General features: G+C 46.3%; 1 protein-coding gene across 2 annotated transcripts; it reads left to right on the forward strand.

Moving 5' to 3' along the window:
• LOC120531924 (caspase-8-like) lies at positions 1 to 18,130 on the forward strand. 2 transcript variants are annotated; one of them, XM_039757787.1, is made up of 8 exons: positions 1 to 159; positions 10,055 to 10,366; positions 10,453 to 10,555; positions 12,500 to 12,635; positions 12,845 to 12,891; positions 12,984 to 13,098; positions 16,326 to 16,812; positions 16,922 to 18,130. In XM_039757787.1, exons 2-8 carry the CDS (start codon positions 10,074 to 10,076, stop codon positions 17,070 to 17,072), a joined length of 1,332 nt encoding a protein of 443 aa, XP_039613721.1. In that variant the 5' UTR covers positions 1 to 159; positions 10,055 to 10,073; the 3' UTR covers positions 17,073 to 18,130. The 2 variants fall into 2 exon arrangements, with proteins under 2 accessions (XP_039613721.1, XP_039613720.1); XM_039757786.1 differs by lacking the exon at positions 1 to 159 and adding an exon at positions 275 to 408.
• The last annotated feature ends 305 nt before the right edge of the window (positions 18,131 to 18,435 follow it).

The following is an 18,435-nucleotide window of genomic DNA, read 5'->3' on the forward strand; positions in this document are numbered from 1 at the left end:
GGCAGTGAGGCACCGGCGCTAGCGGTCTGGACTTCGCCCTTCCTTGTGAGCCCAAAAGGCAGAATCGCATACGTCATCGAAGCGCGACGGCTAACAGTGAGAAACTACGGAAGACGGTCGGAGTATTCGGGTGGACTCCAGTGATCCAGCTTGTCACAGGTAGATTTGAAAAGTCTGTTGGGTCGAAATCGCGAAGACGCCAAGCCGCGGGTTGTTGTCGATCCGCCGGGCGGGTAAGAATGCGCGTGTCACGTCAACCGTAACGAGAAAAAGTTTTAAAAAGGCGCTTGGAATGAACGCGCGTCGACTCGCCAGTCCGCCTCCCTCCCTCCCTCCACAGAGCGAGGAAGGACCGGGGACAACGTTAGCAACTAATGGAAGACCGGGCGGACTACTCGTAAAACTGAAGTGAGAACAGGAGCGACCGGGGGGCTTTTGTGGGACGGAGGTGCAGGGCGCCCCGCCGGCCGGCTTTTGTGGGACACCGCGCCGCGCCCGGGCTTGCTTGTTAAGCCGATGGCGCCAATCCGTCAGACTGGCTCGGCTGTGAAACTGAACGGTTTGGTTTTTAAAGTCCTGTTGTTCTCTTTCTTTTGGTTACTTCTGGTCAGCCGGGTTACACCTTTATATCCCTCTAAAAAAGAGAGAACGGTGTCCGCCGATCAAAGGTTTTAACGAAACCAAAAGCAAAGTCACGAGACGAGGTGAGTTGAGGTGACAGGAGGAAGGTAAGGTGTGCGCCGTCTCCATCCCCATTCATTAAGCACCAGTCTGAACATGGAGGTCTTAAGGGAACACTAGCTTGAGGAGTCGTTCATAATGGCAGAAGGGGTCTCGATGGATTGCCAAAGTTGGGAAAAAATGGAGGACTGAAGTCTCGTGACAAATCTTTGAGTAGCCCTAACGTGGGAGCCCAGCTTGTTACTTAAAGTGAAGCGATTCCAAGGGGGCTGTAAATGGCTGCAGCCCATTGGCCACCCTGCACGATGTTTCCTTGTACCCCTTGCTAGTTTTTTGTCCTCTTCACCTAAAGCTCTTTCCACGTTCATGTGGGGTCGCTCTTTAAGACCAGACTCCATCACTCTCCTTGCCTCTCTCTCAGGTCCCCCCTCACACAGTCCATCACTGTCACTTCTCCATCTTTTCCGTGTTTCTTCTCCCCAGATTGTTCCCGTCTCTTCTCGTTTTGTGCCCATAACTTTCTTTTCTGTATTTTCTTTGAGATTTACTCAACTTGAATTGTACCTCTGATTCTCCCATCGGGGTTTTTTTTTTTTTAACTTTTTCATGCTTTTATTTTTCATTGCACCGATTTAAATTGCTGGTCCTGCCTTGTGTCCTCCGCTTGCTCTGACAGATTCTAGGTGGCCGCTTTCTGGACAAGTGGCTTTAGAAAATGGATGGACTGATGATCTGAAGACTGACCAAATACTTCATCAGGCACACACAAACTGCATGTGGGGAATCCAGGGGTCCACAATTACAGTCGACATTATTCAAAAAGCCTGCAAAAGACACTTTGGCCACAAGGGGTTCATCACAGACCCCACCAAACCCCAGCGAAAACCACCCAATGTCAGTCTTGGCCGCAGATGACCATTTATTTCCACAGGATGCCTTGCACAATCTTCTTCATCCGACTATAAACCATAAATCTTTTTTCTTTTTTTCTTGACTTCCTGGTTGACATGGTGGGCTTCTGACCCAGAAGTACTCACAGCGCCAAACCATTGTGTGCAGGAAGATCTTCAGGATGAGGACGGGGGTCCTCCTCCTAGCAACACCCTGTGATGGCACAAATGGAACCCAGCAGGGCAGCTTTATGGATTCTTCTGTTGCTCTGTGGGTGTCCTCAAGAGTGATACTGGTGAATAACACGCACCCAGGAGGCCGTATCTCACTGCACTTCGCATCTTTAGCCATGATGGTTGGTGTTCTCCTTTCTAGTCAGGAGGCTCCGTCATTTCAATCGTCTAATAGTTATAGTGCTTTCCTAGCTTGGGAAGGGAATTCTGTCCACCCCTTCTGGAATTCCAGTCCATCTGTTTGCCCCACCACGCTGGTTCGCTTTGACAGGGAACACCTACTTCTGTTCTGGACCATCGTTTCTGTTGGCCTCCCAGCCAGTCAAGAGAACAGCGAGGGTCCGTCAGAGCTGAGATGTCAGTCCAAACATACCAACAGATCGAATGCTTGAAATTATATGGACACCAGTAACGGCGCACCACACGATAACATGCAGTGAATTCACTTGACTTCTAGTTCTCCTCCTCTTTCTCTGTTTAGCATTCGTTTGCTCAGAGGTTGATGCGCTTCCTCCTTCTTGAGCTGCTCTTCTTGTCTCCACCCTAGTGGTCCGTTGCTTCTCTTCTTTCTTCTCCATCTTTTCATGTTAAAACTGATGAAGTCAGTGTTTGTGTTGCAGTTACTTAGTATTTTTTTCTTCATTTTTGACTTAAGTCTTCAATCTGCCTCAAGAATGATTTAAGGTATGAAGAGGTAGGGGAAGTGACGGCGAAGGTGGTAGGAATGAGAACGGCGCCTTACGCATGCGCCGCCCTGCTGGCTGCTGCCGAGATTTGATTCTACAATCACATAAAAAGACGAATATCCTTGGAGGTCAATCATCACCCCAAAGGCGGACAGTAGACGTCACGTAGTACATGTGTCCTGAATTTCAGGTCAGTAGGTCAAACGGTTTGTGAGCTACAAGTGATTTAAAATCCTGGACAGACAAACAGACAGCCACGCCAGCATATTCTATAGAAAGGTTATAGCCGTGTTTGTCCAAAATTACCAAAGTTCTGCAGCTTTTAGTTTGCTTCATACGACAGTTCAGGCAATAGTATGGCGTGTTTTCAAATAATCCCACAATCCAAATATGTTCGTTTTAGTAAAATGCAAAGCAAAACAGTTTACACGAGAATAGAGAAAATAATTGATATTATAAAGAAAAGTTCTGTTTAAGAATAAGTTTGGTCGTACAGTCCTAGTTTCAAGTCTTCATATCAAAGCGCTCAGAAAACTACGCCAGCATCCTGTTTGCAAAATTAATCAAAGAGTCCGAGCTTCTAGAAGTTTGACGATTTCCTGACTGGTTTGGTTAACACTCCGTTATTCAGGTATAGCTAAGGACGTTCTGTTTCATGTTAACTTACAGGGGGGTCAAAGACTCCATCGTAATCTAAGCAACTAAGGGAAACAGATCCTCTCATGACATCAAGCAGACACTCGTGAATTTAACATTCACTTTCTAAGATCGGCTCTCACAGACGCGCTGGCACGCCATCGCTCGGTCATTCTGTGGACTGCCAGCCTTTATTTTGCCTTTTTCATGGTTTCTCACACCTCCAGTGAGCCGAGTTTCAATTCTGGGTCGCTGGGATTCCTCCCACAATACAGCAGCATCGGTGGCAGAGCGAGGCGTGTGAACTGCTGGGGGGGCCTTAATGGGATGGGGGCAGGCTTGTTAACGGGACCCCTCAAGTAAACCCCCCTGCTATCTTAATGCATGTGCAATGTACACAAATCCAAGGGTTTAGCGTTTAGTCGATTAGCGCTGTTAAGACCTCAGGGGTGGCTGTCTGATTTTTAGAAGCCGTGCGGACCCCTGGATTTGCTGTTTTTTAATGTTAAGTCTGAACGAGGTGGGCTAATGTGATTGACTCACTCCATCGTGAACACTCTAAAGATGAGTCATTCTGAAGTGTCTTTCACCAGGCAGCTTTGTTTGTGTTTGGGGAGGGTGAGGGGGGCTTGTTTATTAATAATAATATTCATATATATATCTTTAGAATATAATAGCTCAATACGAATATAAAATCTAATGTCTGTCTGTGTGTCTGCTTTTCACAAGAGAACTATAGGGTGGTCCAGATCTAATTATGCAATTTTCATTACGCTGTAACTTATTAAGTTTATTACATAGAAAATCACCCGAAAAATCCCGGACCATCGAGAAATATGCAAACTGATGACATGAAGAATCCCCTTCGCGCCAAACTGGAATCGTCCCCGCATAAATCAAAGTCATCCAGACGATCTGGATCTGCATAATTAGATCTGGACCACCCTGTACTTGACGGATTTAGATCAGGTTTTTTTTTTCCATAATTTGTTTGAACATTCCGGTTGATTTTGTGACTTCTCTCATCGTGCTAAATATCAGAGTTCGTTTGCGGCACCGACTTATTTGCGCAAATCTGAGAGAGAGGCTGCGTCCCAAGAGGAGGGGGAGGCAGGACCTCCAGAGTAAGGGGGTGGGCGGGGCCTTCCTTACTCACGCACCAACCTCCGTTTGAGTTGCTCTACCTCTTGCCACGTGTTGGAGCGCACTTTGCTTCCGCTTAGCTAGCGGTACCGGTTTGTTTTACAGACGTTATCATCTAGAGATTGTGAAGGAATAGCGTTTGACGTTTTTGAGCGAGAGATCAGAGCTATGAGTTTTAGAGGGTAGCCGCTGATCGGCAGAGATATCACAGCCACGTGATGTTCTCCCCACGCAGGGGACGCTCTACCATCGGAGCTGAACACGATCAGATACAGTGGCAACGTTTGACGTTAGAGTGTACCTACCTCTCGCCAACTTTTTACATTTTTGCCAAAGAGATCACAGCTACATTCTCACCCCGATAGCAAAACCAAAAGTACTGGATATCAAGAGGCCCCTGGATATGAGAGCTATCAATAGAAATTCTTCTCAATATAAATTATTACATTTTTATTCATTTTTAAAGTTTGTCTTCTTTTACTACTAGTGTGTGTGTGTGTGTGTATATATACTAGCCGTTCACCCGCGTATTAGTGACACAGGACAGTGAGGAGGGCCGGCCAGCTCTGTACTCCTGACATCACTCTTCCCGCTCCTCTCAGCCCGCAGCCCCATCTCTGAATGTTCAAGAAAACGATAGAAAAAAACCCGATCTAAACCCGTGAAGTAGTTCTCTCGTTCACTAGCTAAGCGGAGTCAAGGTGACGCCCCGAGGCAGACGCGTGAGTGAGGAGGGCCCCGCAGCCTGATGAGTCTCTCTCGGGTTCGCACTAATGAATTGGTACTGCAAGAGAACTATGATACTGAGCGCAATGAGTGTAGCCGCCGGAGTGTAAGGTAAGGTCAAGCACAGGTAAAACGCGTAAAATCTCACAGTCCAAAAGTTTGTTTTAAAAATATTTATTGAAAGTTAAAAACAAATAATCCACACAAGAATAAAAGAAAAAATAGTTACACACGTAGAGTGAAAGGCAAAAAAAAGGAAATATGTCTCTTCTATAAACTTAGCTTTTCTTGAGAAATTTTAGTTATTTCTGTACTTAAAAGTTCTTTACTTCTTCTTTCTATACTTAAAGGTTCTTAATTTCTTCTTCTGTACACCTTAAGCATACGGCACAACACATAAATTAAGTGCCATTTTCTTACATATTTACTTCACAAACTCAAAAGGCCGGTTGGCATGGTTTAAAACCTTATGCCTTCCACACCTTACTCATGGCAAGGCTGTCACTAACTGAACTATAATGTTTACTCAAAGCTGTTAGAAATGGCAAGAATATACTAATACAATTCTACTTACGGGGCTTATAGGAGCCTCCCATAGATTATGCATTGTCATCTAGTAAAATATTCATGAATCAATCTTATAGAACTAGGAAAATGGCTCTTACATTGAGAAAGTCACAAAATCAATGGAATGTTCAAGCAAATTACTGAAAAAAAACCCGATCTAAATCCGTGAAGCAGTTCTCTCGTGAAAAGCGCACAGACATAAAAACGGGTCTAAAAAGCTATAAGACATTTGGTGCTTGGACAACGACCTTTTTCAAACCGTTTCTTAGAGAGCATCTATGGGCCGAGGGTAACCTACATTCCAAATTTCAAGTCTGAAGTCCTCCTGATTCGGGAGATTTTGTGATGAGTGAGTCGGTGAGATTTGGCTTTTTTATATCTAGATTGTTTGTTTTCTTCTTCTCTTGAGTTTTTGTTCAGTTTTAAGATGTTTTCACCCTCCGTGTCCATTTGATTTGTTGAGTTGCGGGACGTTTTGCTACTTTTGTTTTCATTTCCAGTTGTTTTTGTTTGTGTTTCACACTGTAAACTGACAAGTGAACTAAACAGACCAATGAACATCCAGTGGGCGTGTCTTTCATTGGGCAGAAACAGATTTTCCTGGGAAAAAAAATATCATGGCGGGTATTTGCACAGCATGATCCAGTATTCTAAACTGGAAGGCTACTTAATTATTATGCGTTGTTTCAAATCGCCGAGAAGCTCTGCTGATGGCATCCACTGATGTGCTTCCGTTTTCATGTAACTTTATAATAATAAGAAGAATTCATTACATTTATATAGCGCTTTTATCAGCACTCAAAGCGCTATCCACACAGGGAGGAACCGAGAAGCGAACCCACAATCTTCCACGGTCTCCTTACAGCAAAGCAGCAGCAGCAGCAGCCCTACCACTGCGCCACCTGTGAGGTGACTCTCCAGTAGCCACAGTACGAGTGTGACCTCACTTTAGTTCATCTTAAATCACATGTCTACTGTGTTAATTCTTTGCGTGTGTTTGTTATTCGGGTCTATTTTGCAATGTTTGGTTAACGTGAACTAACATGTCGATGTCTCTGAGAGTACTGAGGGGACTTCCCACCTGCAGGCGTGTGGTGTATTTGTGGTGTGAGGTTAGGACATTTGATCAGCGGTCACTCGGGGTCCTGCTGTTTGTCGACCCAATCACAAGTACGTTTACACGAGTAAATAAATAAAACCAAACATCCAATGGTGGCGTGGTGGACGGCTCTGAGACTGAATGAGGTGCTGCTGTGGTTGAGTGAGTGACTGTTCGTGTGAGTCGTCTTATGTCAGTTGCGTTGTACGGTATTTGTTTGCCGTGGTTTTTATTGTTTTTAATCCTCTACGGATTTTGCTGCGAGTGAAATTCCCCGGTTACTGACAGCAGACGCTCAGCGTGACCACCACAGTCGTGCGCAGTGTGTGGTATTTCATGTGGTTACATCAGCCCCATGTCGGATGTCATTCAGACCACAAGCAGTTCTCCCAGGTTCACACTTTCCAAAGGGTTTCTGTACCGTTGTTTTGGTTCGCACCAGCGTGCGACTGACGTGTTTACATCTACGTATTTTAATAAACCGGACTTTCAGGGAAATGACACCAGAGTTTGAAAAACTGGTTCACGTGACCTCTGGGGTGAAAACATCTTGAATTTCCTCTTCGGGACGAGTAGCGTATATCTGATCTGATCTCGCTTAGCCTGTTAGCACCGTTAATTTATGATGGGCCACCGAGCCTGTTGGTTTTACCACTGGCTGCCGCGTCATCTCTCTTGTCGTCCTTGTAGTTTTCATCTGCACGTGTCGCACTCTTTCTTGTGAGCTCTTCATCGCCCGGTCTGTTTCTCTCTGTCTCGTCCCTTTGCCCTTCTTTGTGGATTGTGTCATTGCAGCTTTGACCAGGTGGCATTGTCAGCAAGTAAGTTTGTGAGCCAAGGCTGGATTAAGACCCCCTCCCAGGCCCCCTGGGTGCTGTTGGTATAATTTACTAGAGTGATGGGGACAGTCCCGATTTCAGGCTATGCGTCCCAATAAAAAACTCCAGAATATTGAAATGTCTCGGCTTTAACATGCTGCCCGTCTAATTCAACATTGGTCCACTGAAAGAAACGATGCATTGAGAGTAGTGTGTGCAAAACTCCAACTCCCAGTTTGAATGACATGTATTGTGCGGCCCAATAATTAAGAACCTGCGTTAAATTTGAACGCCACTGACCCCCAAGCATGAAAGTGTGCAGTCCTATGCACTCATTGGTCAAAGGGTTAACCCCTTTCACCCCAACCCTAGTCCTGATCCCTCGCTGATGACGGTGAGATGAGGCTGCCATTAAACAAACGAGGATGGACTTTACAATACAATTTATTTGTTGTATAACCCAAAGTCTCACAAGGAGGGCCGTAATGTGCTTTAACAGACCCTGCCTTTTGACTGCCCCCAGCTTTGAGTCTCGAAGAAGACAAGAAAACCCTGGTGGGGGGAAAAAAAATGGAAGAAACCTCGAGAAAGGCAATTCAAACAGAGACCCCTTTACAGGTAGGTGGGTGACAAAAAAAATGGGATAAATACAAGACAATACACAGAAGAGAACACAAGTCATCCTCAATACAATAGAAATATGACAAGTACAGAGCAGAATTCAACAGTAGATGATATCCCATAATACAATTTGGATTTGTTCGGAATGCATGGGCATACATGCTGTACACGTGTCACAGTTTGGGACTTTGAAAATCTGGTCACCCTGTAATTTCCCAATCAGAGTGCCACATTCAGTCAGTCACTGTCCTTTAACACTAGAATTACCAGAGCCTATGAAAAAACTCGTAGATCAGTCCCACCTTAAATCGCTTCGCACCTCTCCGTCAGCGTCTTTTGTCCTTTAAATGTGTTGATAAGCAGCAAGCAGCCTGCTATCACATCCCCGACTGGCGCGCAGTTTTCTCAGCTCAAGTCTGCTTACCTGTGTGTCAGTTGCTTGGAGTTGTATAGAGTGAGAAGTCAAGCAAAATGACACCTTTTATAAATGTTGTATCGTTATTTGGAACACTTGCATTTCACTCACGTGCCAGCCTCAGGGCGTAACCTTAACTCCGCTTAGTTAGCGAACAAGAGAACAACTTAATGGATTTAAACTGGGTTTTTTTCTATAATTTTATTGAACATTCCATTTGATTTTGCGACTTCAGTCATCACACCAAGTATCAGAGTTCACTTGCGGTACCGATTTATTTGTGCGAATCCAAGAGACAGGATGTGGGCCGAGGGGAGGTGAGCAGGGCCCTCCTCACTCGCACGTCTGCCTCAAGGCATTCCTTACCTCTGCTTAGCTAGTGAATAAGTGAACTACTTTAACGGATTTATATCGTTAGATTTTCTAGAATTTGTTTGAACATTCCGGTTGATTTTGTGACTTCTCTGTAGTTCACTTGCAGGAGTGATATATTCGTGCTAAACCGAGACAGAGGCTGCGGGCCGAGGGGAGGAGGAAGTGTGACGTTAGGAGCGGGGAGTCGCATGTGGTCCTCCTCGCTGTCCTGTTTCACTTCTACGCAGCTGAGGTAACGGGGACAGCTAGTATCAAAGGTGAAAGAAAACATGACATATAGTAAGAAACTTATTTATGTGAGTGTAAAGCTTACTAAATGTGCAGGCCACGGTGACGCACTGAATATTACCGATGTTCACTGCTGCCTAGGCCTTTGCTTCACATTCGTCTGTGTTTTTATTGTTTCATTTGTCGTTAGTTCTTTTGTGTAAAGCGGTGGTTCTCAACATGTGGTCCGTGAGCTGACCTAGTCACATGTCCTTACTCACAGGGCCGCCCAGAACTTCTCTAAGGCGGCAATCACGGATCGCCCTGTCCGACATTCTCGTAGTCGATTCCATCTTTTCTTTCTGCACCACTCCTTCCCACTCTGATCCCGTGAGGCGATAGTGATGGCTCCTTCTCTTTCAATGTCTCTTTTTCTGTCCAATTCCTTCACTACATGGGATTTGTTTTATTTTTTTAATCCACCCTGACATGCACTTCATGAGTCACCAATCCCATAGTTCCACCTTTAAGGCGTTATTATGGGTCATTGGCTAAATCTGGGACTTGAAACATAAGCCCAGTAAGGTCTGAATGGCAGTGGAGACTTTCTTCCTGGGTGGGCAGGGTCAAGAACATGGAGGACAAAAGATTGATGGCGGGATAGTGGGTGCCACCCAGACCTGACAGAAGACACAAGGTGAGAGACAAAACCATCAGAATGGAGCCAGCATGGCAGTTCATAGAGTAGCTAGTAGGATGAGAGTTAGCTTGCGGGTCTGACCGAGTTGTGTTTGTGTCGGACTTTTGTTGTCCTCCTTAGGGCTCCTTTCACAGACGTTCAAGTCATTTGGGCGCTCTGTCTGTCTGTCTCTGCCGAATCTGTTTCTGCTTCTCTGTGTTTGTGAGCCTTAAATGGAGAGGATTTGTCAATGTGGCCTTTTCTTTTTATTTGTCAGCTGGTTTGGCAACGAGGACATGGAACATCTGCACAAAATTGCGGAGCAGCTCATCCACGAGGATGTGGCCGCCATGAAGTTCCTCTGCTTGGATTACATTGGCCGTAACCGGCAGGAGAAAATCGAGGACGCCTTAAGCCTCTTTGTAGAACTTAAGAAGGTGGAACTGCTGGACTCCAAGGACTTCTTTATCGTGGCAGAGCTGCTCTACTTGACAGGCCATCTCGACCTGCTCAGAATCCTGAATCTGTCCACACAGGAGGTGGAAAGTCAGTTGCAGCAGGATGGCATTGCAAAAGTGTCACCGTACAGGTAATAAAAGTCCCAAGGTCTTCATGGGCATGGGAGTACAAACCCCAGGGGTTGGATATTCATTTTTGTTTTTCTCCTTTTTAAAGAAAAATGCTTTACTCGCTCCATGAGGGAATGGACAAAAACACCTGCCGAGCCATGAAGTTCCAGTTGCATGACCAGCTATCGAAATGTGATCTGGACAGTGAGGTAAGTCTCGGAACTGACCGTGGGGTTCAGGAGGTTCACAAGTCTCAGCTGGGCAGGAGCATCGAGTGCTTTAGAATGGCTACTTGTCCAGCAACACCCACTTTACGGGCCGAGCGTGGCACACACGAGTGCAGGAAAGACGACTTCTAGAGTGCTGGTAAGCGCAGGTGCCAGAGGTGCACCAGGCTAACTGGTCAAGTCGAAGCTGTTCCTATATCTGGTTGTCCGTGTTCTGAGGTTGAGAACTTTCAACCAGACTTCAGCAGGGAGAATTAGGGTTAGGGTACATTTTGTGCTTTGTTGAGGTTAACACTGTCAACAAAAGGTGACTTTCTGAGTGGACCTCTCAACATCCAAAATGACCCTCCTGTTCTGAGCTATGGCTTCACATTAAATCTGTTAACGCCACTCTTTATATGTTGTGGGGTGAGACAAGTGTCTGAGATACAAGCCATACCATAATGTCACTGGTGAGTGGTAAGGATCTCCCTGTATATGCCCCGTTTCCTTAACCATATTGGGAAGTGAAGTTCCTGGTGGGCAGGTGGATTTAGTGTTGTCTGTCCACCTCGCCCACTCGGAAACTTGATGGCCAGGAAAACTGAGGTCACTTACAGCCAACACTGGAAAGCCACCATAGCAAAATTCAGGTGGTACGTGGATGCAGTGATGGCGTTTCATCCTCGCCGTATGAAGTCCAGGGTTCACAGCTGGAATGTTCCCCGTGTTGAGTCTGCATGTTCTCCTCATGTCTGTGTGGGTTTCTTCCTGGTTCTCCGGTTTCCTCCCACAGACACATTGGTTAGGTGGTTTGGCGACACTAAATGATATTCACGTGTTGACCCCATGATGGGTTGTCGCCTTGACCAGGTGTTGTTCCTGCCTTCTTCCTGATGGTTGCTGGGTTTGGCTTCAGCTGCCCTGGATCAGCGGATTAAGAAGATGGATGCATGGATTAACAAAATGCAGCTACACTTGTGTATCTATGCTCCACATCCACATCTGCCTTTACCTGGACACATGCGTTTATCCACCACACCAATGATTTGGTCCCTGGGACACCCTGAGTGGCACATTTTCTGATGGACCCCTGCCAAGACTCTGCACTTCACACTTCAAGTCATAGGCCCCTGAAATGACCTCACAGGGGTCTGCTTCTGGAGGTCTGCAGCTTGACCGACCTTGTGTATTCACCAAATGGTCCTTCTGTTTTCCGAGTATTTCTTTTGTTTGTGGGTTGTGATGTCATTAAGCTGCTCATGGGGATGTTTGCATCCCAGTGACCCTCCTCTGTCATTTTGTGCCCAAAGAGAGGTCAGGAGCAGGCGCTGATACAGCACGTTGCTGCACCCACCACATGACAAACCAACTCAGAGTGCCAGATTAGGGCCCGAGTGCAGCCATGCGATGGGTGACACCTCAGCACCACACGAGTTGAGATAAAATGGAACCAGTAGGAGGCTTTTTATGGTGGCTGGAGTGCCAATTCCGATGCCCGAAGAGAGCAGCCCCACCAATATTGATTCACACAGTATCCCCTACATGTAATGGATAGTCATATCTATGACCCCGTGATACAGTCGGGCTGGTGAGCACCCTGAGATGACACTGGTCCCCATCTGAAATTGTGCCACAGATTTGGTTGCCTGTTCACAATGAGAATGGGAGAGGTGGCCAATATGCAATTCATCAAATCCTAAACATGGTCTAAAAGCGAGCCAGCCCCACTCAGTCTGCCAATGGTAGCTCATTTCAGACGTTTCTCACAGTGGAGGGATGAGCAATGGCAGTGAGAGCTGACAAATAACCTGACTTAGGACGTGTGTCGAAAGTCAGCCCTTGGTATCCAACCCACACTCCCATTTCTAGTAAACACGTTTTAGACGGATATAAGGAGAAGTGACACTTACCCTCCACCATCTGTGCCCCCCTCTTTCTCTCTAGACATCTTGCCTGGAAATCTTCACAGAAATGGAGAAGAGGGAGATGCTGGCCCCAAACAACCTAGGCCATCTAATGTCCATCCTGAAGCTGGTGATGCCGAAGCTACACAGGGTAGTGGAGGAGTTTGACAAGACCAGTGAGTATGGAGAAGACAAGATGGAAGAGCCACAGAGGGTGCACAGGCAACTCACGAGTCTCCATTTTCACAGTGGATGTTGAGACTTCCATTGATATGGTGTTGCTGCACCTTGATGATGAAAACGTTGGTGGCATTTGGTATGGCATGGGGTTGGAGGGAAAAAAAAAAAAAGTGTCCTAATAACGAGCTGTTTTTCAATTTTGTAGATTGTCCCAGAAATCATGAGAACTCCAAGAGTGGTTTGCAGCCCCAGGTATGACTCGGGTCACTGAGAGGTGAAAATCTGTCCTTGAAGACACAGCCAGGACAGGACGTTGGCTGATTTCTTAGTTTTTTACTTCCCAGGTGGCCAATGAGTACAAGATGAGCAGCCTGCCCCGAGGACAGTGCCTGATCATCAACAACAGTGACTTCTCTGAAGTGAATCGAGGTGTGAGGCGTGGCTCCGAGAAGGACGTGGGTAAGTGCGCTCCATGAACAGGACACCTCTGATGACACTCCAGTGACGTGGGGACCTCAGCCACCACAAGCCACTTATCAGTTGGGACTTTGTGTGACTTTTCCTCCATCTTGTCACACGTTTAGACCCGCCTTTTCCTGTTACAGCACTTGCATACAGCGTGTTGTGAAAAAGTATCTGCCCCTTCCTACAATCCTCTGTTTTTGCATGTTCTACACAGTTAATGGCTTCTAATAATGCCTTGTTGGAGAAAGATAACCCGAGTGAACACACAGTACAGTAGTGCAGTTTGTAAATTAGGACTTTGTTCATTCCAGGAACAAAATTATCCTTGAAAATAGTTGCCCCCATAGTTTCGTTGTAACTGACTGCCTCGTATCATTTGACTTCTAGCTGTTGTGGCTCACTGTTCTTTACTTTAATTTGGACACGCTGGTAGGTTTATGAGTGTGAGCTGCTCATTGTAGGACTTTGACCAGGCTACTCCAAGATGTCTGCGCCATTCAGTTGTTGGCTTTGCCTTTGTGTTCTGGTTCCTTGTCCTCAAGTGTAATGCAATGTCACTTCAGCTTATTCTGGTAAATTGCACAGTTCATGGATCTTCCAATAATGGCAGGTTTTCAAAGCACACCAAAAACAACATATTGCTGTAGATCAGCCGTTCTTATTGTGGAGTGCTAGGCAGGATGTGCCCTGTGTCGTCCCTTACTCTTCTCTGTCATTATTCCAAAAGACTCGTGGATCATCCTGGTGTTTCTTTACATTGATGTTCCTCTTGGAAAGCTGAGGTTTCCACCTTACTCCTCTTCCATGAACCCCATTTTCCCCTCAGTCTCTCATCATGGAGTCCTGAACACTGACCTCAGCTGAGGCTGGAGATGCCTGCACCTCTTTGGATGTTCTTGGATCCTCTGTGACCTCTTGAATGAGTGGTTGCCGTACCCTTGGGCTGATTTTGGAAGGTCTGTTCTACAGATAATTGTCCTTGTTGTGGTTTGCTGATGTCCCAGGGCCTTAGAAATGGCTTTGTAGTCTGCTCATGGTTAGAAAGTTTCAACAACTTATTTCCTACTCTCATTCTGGAATGTCCTTTGGTGGAGGCCTGGTCTCCCTCTAGAATCCTTGGGGTGACAATTTCACAGCCATGGTGAGGTTTAGATGAATAGAGCTGGTTGTGTTCAGTCAGCTAAGTCGGAATTATGAATTCACTTTTGTGAGCTCTTTGAGTACAGATGTTGGTTAACTGTTCCTTAAATCAAAGAAGCAGCAATTTAGAAATGGTGGTGTAGGTTTCCTCTGGCTATACTTGCCTGTAGTGTTGGATCCATAGTAAAATTTTGAGTCGATTACCAGCTTTCAGAACTCAGACCTGGCACCAAAACGATTCAGAAGCAAATAATGGATAACTTTAAGACACACCCCTCCGTTTTAACTGCAACATCCCCGGTGCGCTGTGTCACCATCATAGGTGGTTTTAGAGGGGGGCCAACAGGGGGCAGTGCCAATTTAGAACTGGCCCTGGCCCGTGTGCTGAAGAGATACAATTTTAATTAATTACTTACGGTGATGCTCTGTGCCCCCATGAAAAAACCCTGCCCCCGGTAAATTTGGTTTGGAACCAACACTGGTCATCGTGTTGCAGTGCGTACCGTTTCCCTCTTCGTAACCAGGATGTCCTGATCGCGGTGAACCAATGCGGGTTTGAAGTGTTGATCCTGTGAAGTCCCAATTGCATTGAAGTACGTAGTTTCGTTTTCATGAAGTCTACAAATAAACGTTTTTTTTCCGTAACTTCAGTAGCAGGTGTTGTTCAGGGGTCTAAAAGGAAAGCTGACGTTCACTTCCAGTAGCAAAAATCTTAAAATATAAAACTGTGCCATTTTAAAATGTGGGGTTTTCAGTTCTTTTCCAGTACCGGTATACTGTGCGGCCTGTACCCATGTACTGTACTGCTGCAGAGGAGCACATCCAAGTGGGCTATTGCTCTTACTGTAAGTCTTATTTTTTTTTTTAATTACTTTGATAAACTTTGATGACAATACAGGCTGGATAATATTTAAGAAACTTTGCTATAGTTATGTTTTAATGAGAAAAATAAAATCTATTTTGTAGACATCAATGTTCTGGGTGAAACTGAAAATGGCGTCATGTGCCCGCGACCCTAGGGGTTCATTAGTCCGGTCCTCCTGATAGACCTCTATCTGATGGTGGACTCGTGCACTTCGACATCAGCAAAGGCAAGAGCTAAATGGAGGTCCTACCGTGAAATACTGGTGGTCTTTGAGACTTCTTTCAGTTTCTTATATTTTGATGTTGCTGGGACTCCATGGCCTGGACAAGTTGACAGTTTGAAATTTTCTCGACTTGTAGATGATCCTCCTGACAATGGATGGGTTGATTTCTGCTTGTTTGGAGAGTTCCAAACCCATTTCTAGACCCCGCTCATTCATCTCTAACCCCCTTTGTGAAGGTCTCTTTTGAGCTCACCATGATGGTAGCACACACACTACAAACCAAACTAAATATCTGAGGTTTAAACTAAGAGGACTGAGTCAGACAAGATCCTCTCCAGTGGTGATTCTAATTTGAGGTTGTGTTAAATGGAGGGGTGCACTTACTTTTTCCTTCCGCCAAACTTGGATTTCTCTTTATTTAAATAATACAATGGACTAGAAAATGTTGAGGGACCCTTGTGTTTGTTATATTACAACACCTTTATCTGTAGATGCTGTTTAAATGAAGATCAGATCTTGAGTTGTCCACAAATGTTAAAAAAGAAAAAACTTTTCACGGGGTGTACTTACTTTTTCACATAACTGTATACAAAGCAAAGGAGATCAGGAAGGGGCAGACGCTTTTTCACAGCACTCTCGATGCTTCAGCCAAGCTTGTGGTCTCCGTGTGGTGTGGTGGTCCAGTTCTAAACGTGTCTCTTTTTCTGTTTGATTCCACATGCTGGCCGGAGTGCAGTGGTGGTCCGACTGCTGCCATTTTCTCAGTTGCCTTCAGATTTGGTGAGAAGCACGGGTGGAGGGTGGTGGCTCATTCAATGCTATCCCTAGCTGAGATCCCCTTGTTCTGTGTCACCGTATCCCACCAAACATCAAACCCGTCCCGCTGCTCCATTAGATGAATTATTCAGTCTGCTTTGCTTCACCTGTGTGACACATGAGGCGACAGACCGTAAAGGTGCTGTGCAGTAACTGACTGCCATGTCTCTTTTGCAGAGGCCCTCAAAGACGTCTTCAGCTGGCTGGGCTTTGAAATTCACATTCGAAATAACCTCAAAGCTAAGCAGGTTCACGACCTGCTGGACGAGTTCAGGCAGAGGAGCCACGCGGCCGTCGACTGCTTTGTGTGTTGCATCCTGAGTCACGGAGAGCAGCAGTGTGTGATGGGAGTGGACTGGGAGAAGGTCCCCCTGTCTGACATCACTTCCTATTTCAATGGGAACCACTGCAGGGACCTACTGATGAAGCCCAAGGTGTTCTTCATTCAGGCCTGTCAAGGCAAAATTATGCAGGAGGCTGTGGCCGTCGATGCAGATGGGGACGGCATGGAGTCTGATGCCACAGCAAGCAGAACTGTTCCTGTCGATGCCGATTTCCTAATCGGCATGGCCACGGTGCCGCAGTGCCTGTCCATGAGGGACCCAGATGAAGGCTCTTGGTACATCCAGGCACTTTGCCACCAGCTCAAAGTGGGATGCCCTCGGTGAGTCTTTATATGGAAGTCCCTGGCAGTGCCATTCAGGCTGGTGTCCACTGCTCCTTGTCATTTTTGCCTCCTGCTTCACGGTTAACATTCTCTTGTTTTCTTTCAGTGGTGAGAACATCCTAACCATCCTGACCAACGTAAACGAGGTCGTCAGCAAGAATACGGGTATCGTTCAGCTCACTGAGGCAAAGCAGATTCCGGAGAAAATATCCAGACTTACAAGAAACCTGGTCTTCCACGTGCCCACTTTGACTTAGCTTGGGCGCTGTCTGGACTCTCAGATGGTCACTTCATAAAGGTCTGCTGTTGTTGTGTGTCACACGCCGCGTGGCCCTCAAGCATCTCATCTCTCAGGTTTAAATTCCAGGACTAGGAACTGCATCTGTATGGCTGAAGCGGTGGCTCAGTCTTGGTGGTCACTCTGGGAATTCTCTGACCACCTTCTCTCTCAGGATTGAGGCCCTGGTGTGTCTTATCTCCTCTCATCTCTGTTGAGACCTTTCATCCTTCTTGTTTCTGAACATGCGCACTGGGCTTGTCTTGTCAGTCTAAACTCGTCTGCTAAGAAGGCAGAGTCGGTCTAATTTCCGTACAGCAGAAGGCACCCTGGCGCGTATGTGGGTGTTCAGGAATTGTGTTAAGCGGCTTAGTGGGTGGCACGGAGCAGTACAGGTTAGAGTGTGTTATAAACGATAAGCCAATGCTCAGTTTAAAGACCGACATTGTCTTGGTTGCAAGTTATGAACGCTGCCGGTTCACTCCTATAACTAAATGGATAAGACGGCACGACACCGAGTTCTACAATGTTGAATTTGTTATATCGGACTTCAGTGGAAGTCTTCATTCCTTTTGTGACTATTCAAAATACGTCTTTCCTGAAACATCTTTGTGTTTTAACCGACACACGGTCGTGAATGAAGCAGCTTGAGTTGGCATCCTAAGTCGAGTGAGCTTCGTCCCCCACACAACTCGACTTTTTCATTCATCCACTTACAAGGTATTCCTTATAGTGCCAGGAGCGTAAACAAATCACCATGTGTGTGCCATAGGGCATCGCATTACCAAAACCAGTGCAACAATACGGACAAACAAAACACCAACACAGGTGTGCGGTGCGCAGTGTCCAGACGCCTTGAGACTTGTGGATGGAGGCGCAAGCCGAGTGACACTGCAAGACCTCTCAAGATGATCTGAATGTGCTGGGGTCTGCTGCGTCACACGCGATATCTCGCTTCAGACGTTAAGCTTTATGCAAAAAAACAAAAAACCAACATAAATGGAGAAGTTGGTTCCATGAGCTGCAGGGACACTTGGGCCGCTGAGGAGTTTCGGCTTGAGCTGCTAAAGCATCACGAGCCCATTCTTCTCACCGGCTCATCCATAGCACCCGCAGCCAGCGGAGACCTCTACAGCCACGAGCTTCTTCAGCTAACCTCCGTCTTGGCCTCCTTCTGGACGTCACTGCCACACCGTCGAGGTCAGCTCTCCTCCTTTCATCCTTCGCCCACCCGTAGTCACTCCTTGGATCCCTGCTCTGCTCACTCCACTCACTCAAACTTTCAGTGGGCCGAACTAGCGCCACCAACAAACGCTCCTCCGTGGGGCCCCAGCTCGTGGTGT

The sequence above is a fragment of the Polypterus senegalus genome, chromosome 6 (genome assembly GCF_016835505.1).
Source record: "Polypterus senegalus isolate Bchr_013 chromosome 6, ASM1683550v1, whole genome shotgun sequence".
Lineage (NCBI taxonomy): Eukaryota > Metazoa > Chordata > Cladistia > Polypteriformes > Polypteridae > Polypterus > Polypterus senegalus.

Bases quoted from the DNA above. Each gene is read 5' to 3' on its own strand.
- LOC120531924 (XM_039757786.1), top strand. From the start codon at position 293: ATGAACGCGCGTCGACTCGCCAGTCCGCCTCCCTCCCTCCCTCCACAG. The intron at 409-10,054 runs GTGAGAACAGGA...TTTATTTGTCAG, and splicing joins GGACTACTCGTAAAACTGAA to CTGGTTTGGCAACGAGGACA. The intron at 13,099-16,325 runs GTAAGTGCGCTC...TCTCTTTTGCAG, and splicing joins TGGCTCCGAGAAGGACGTGG to AGGCCCTCAAAGACGTCTTC.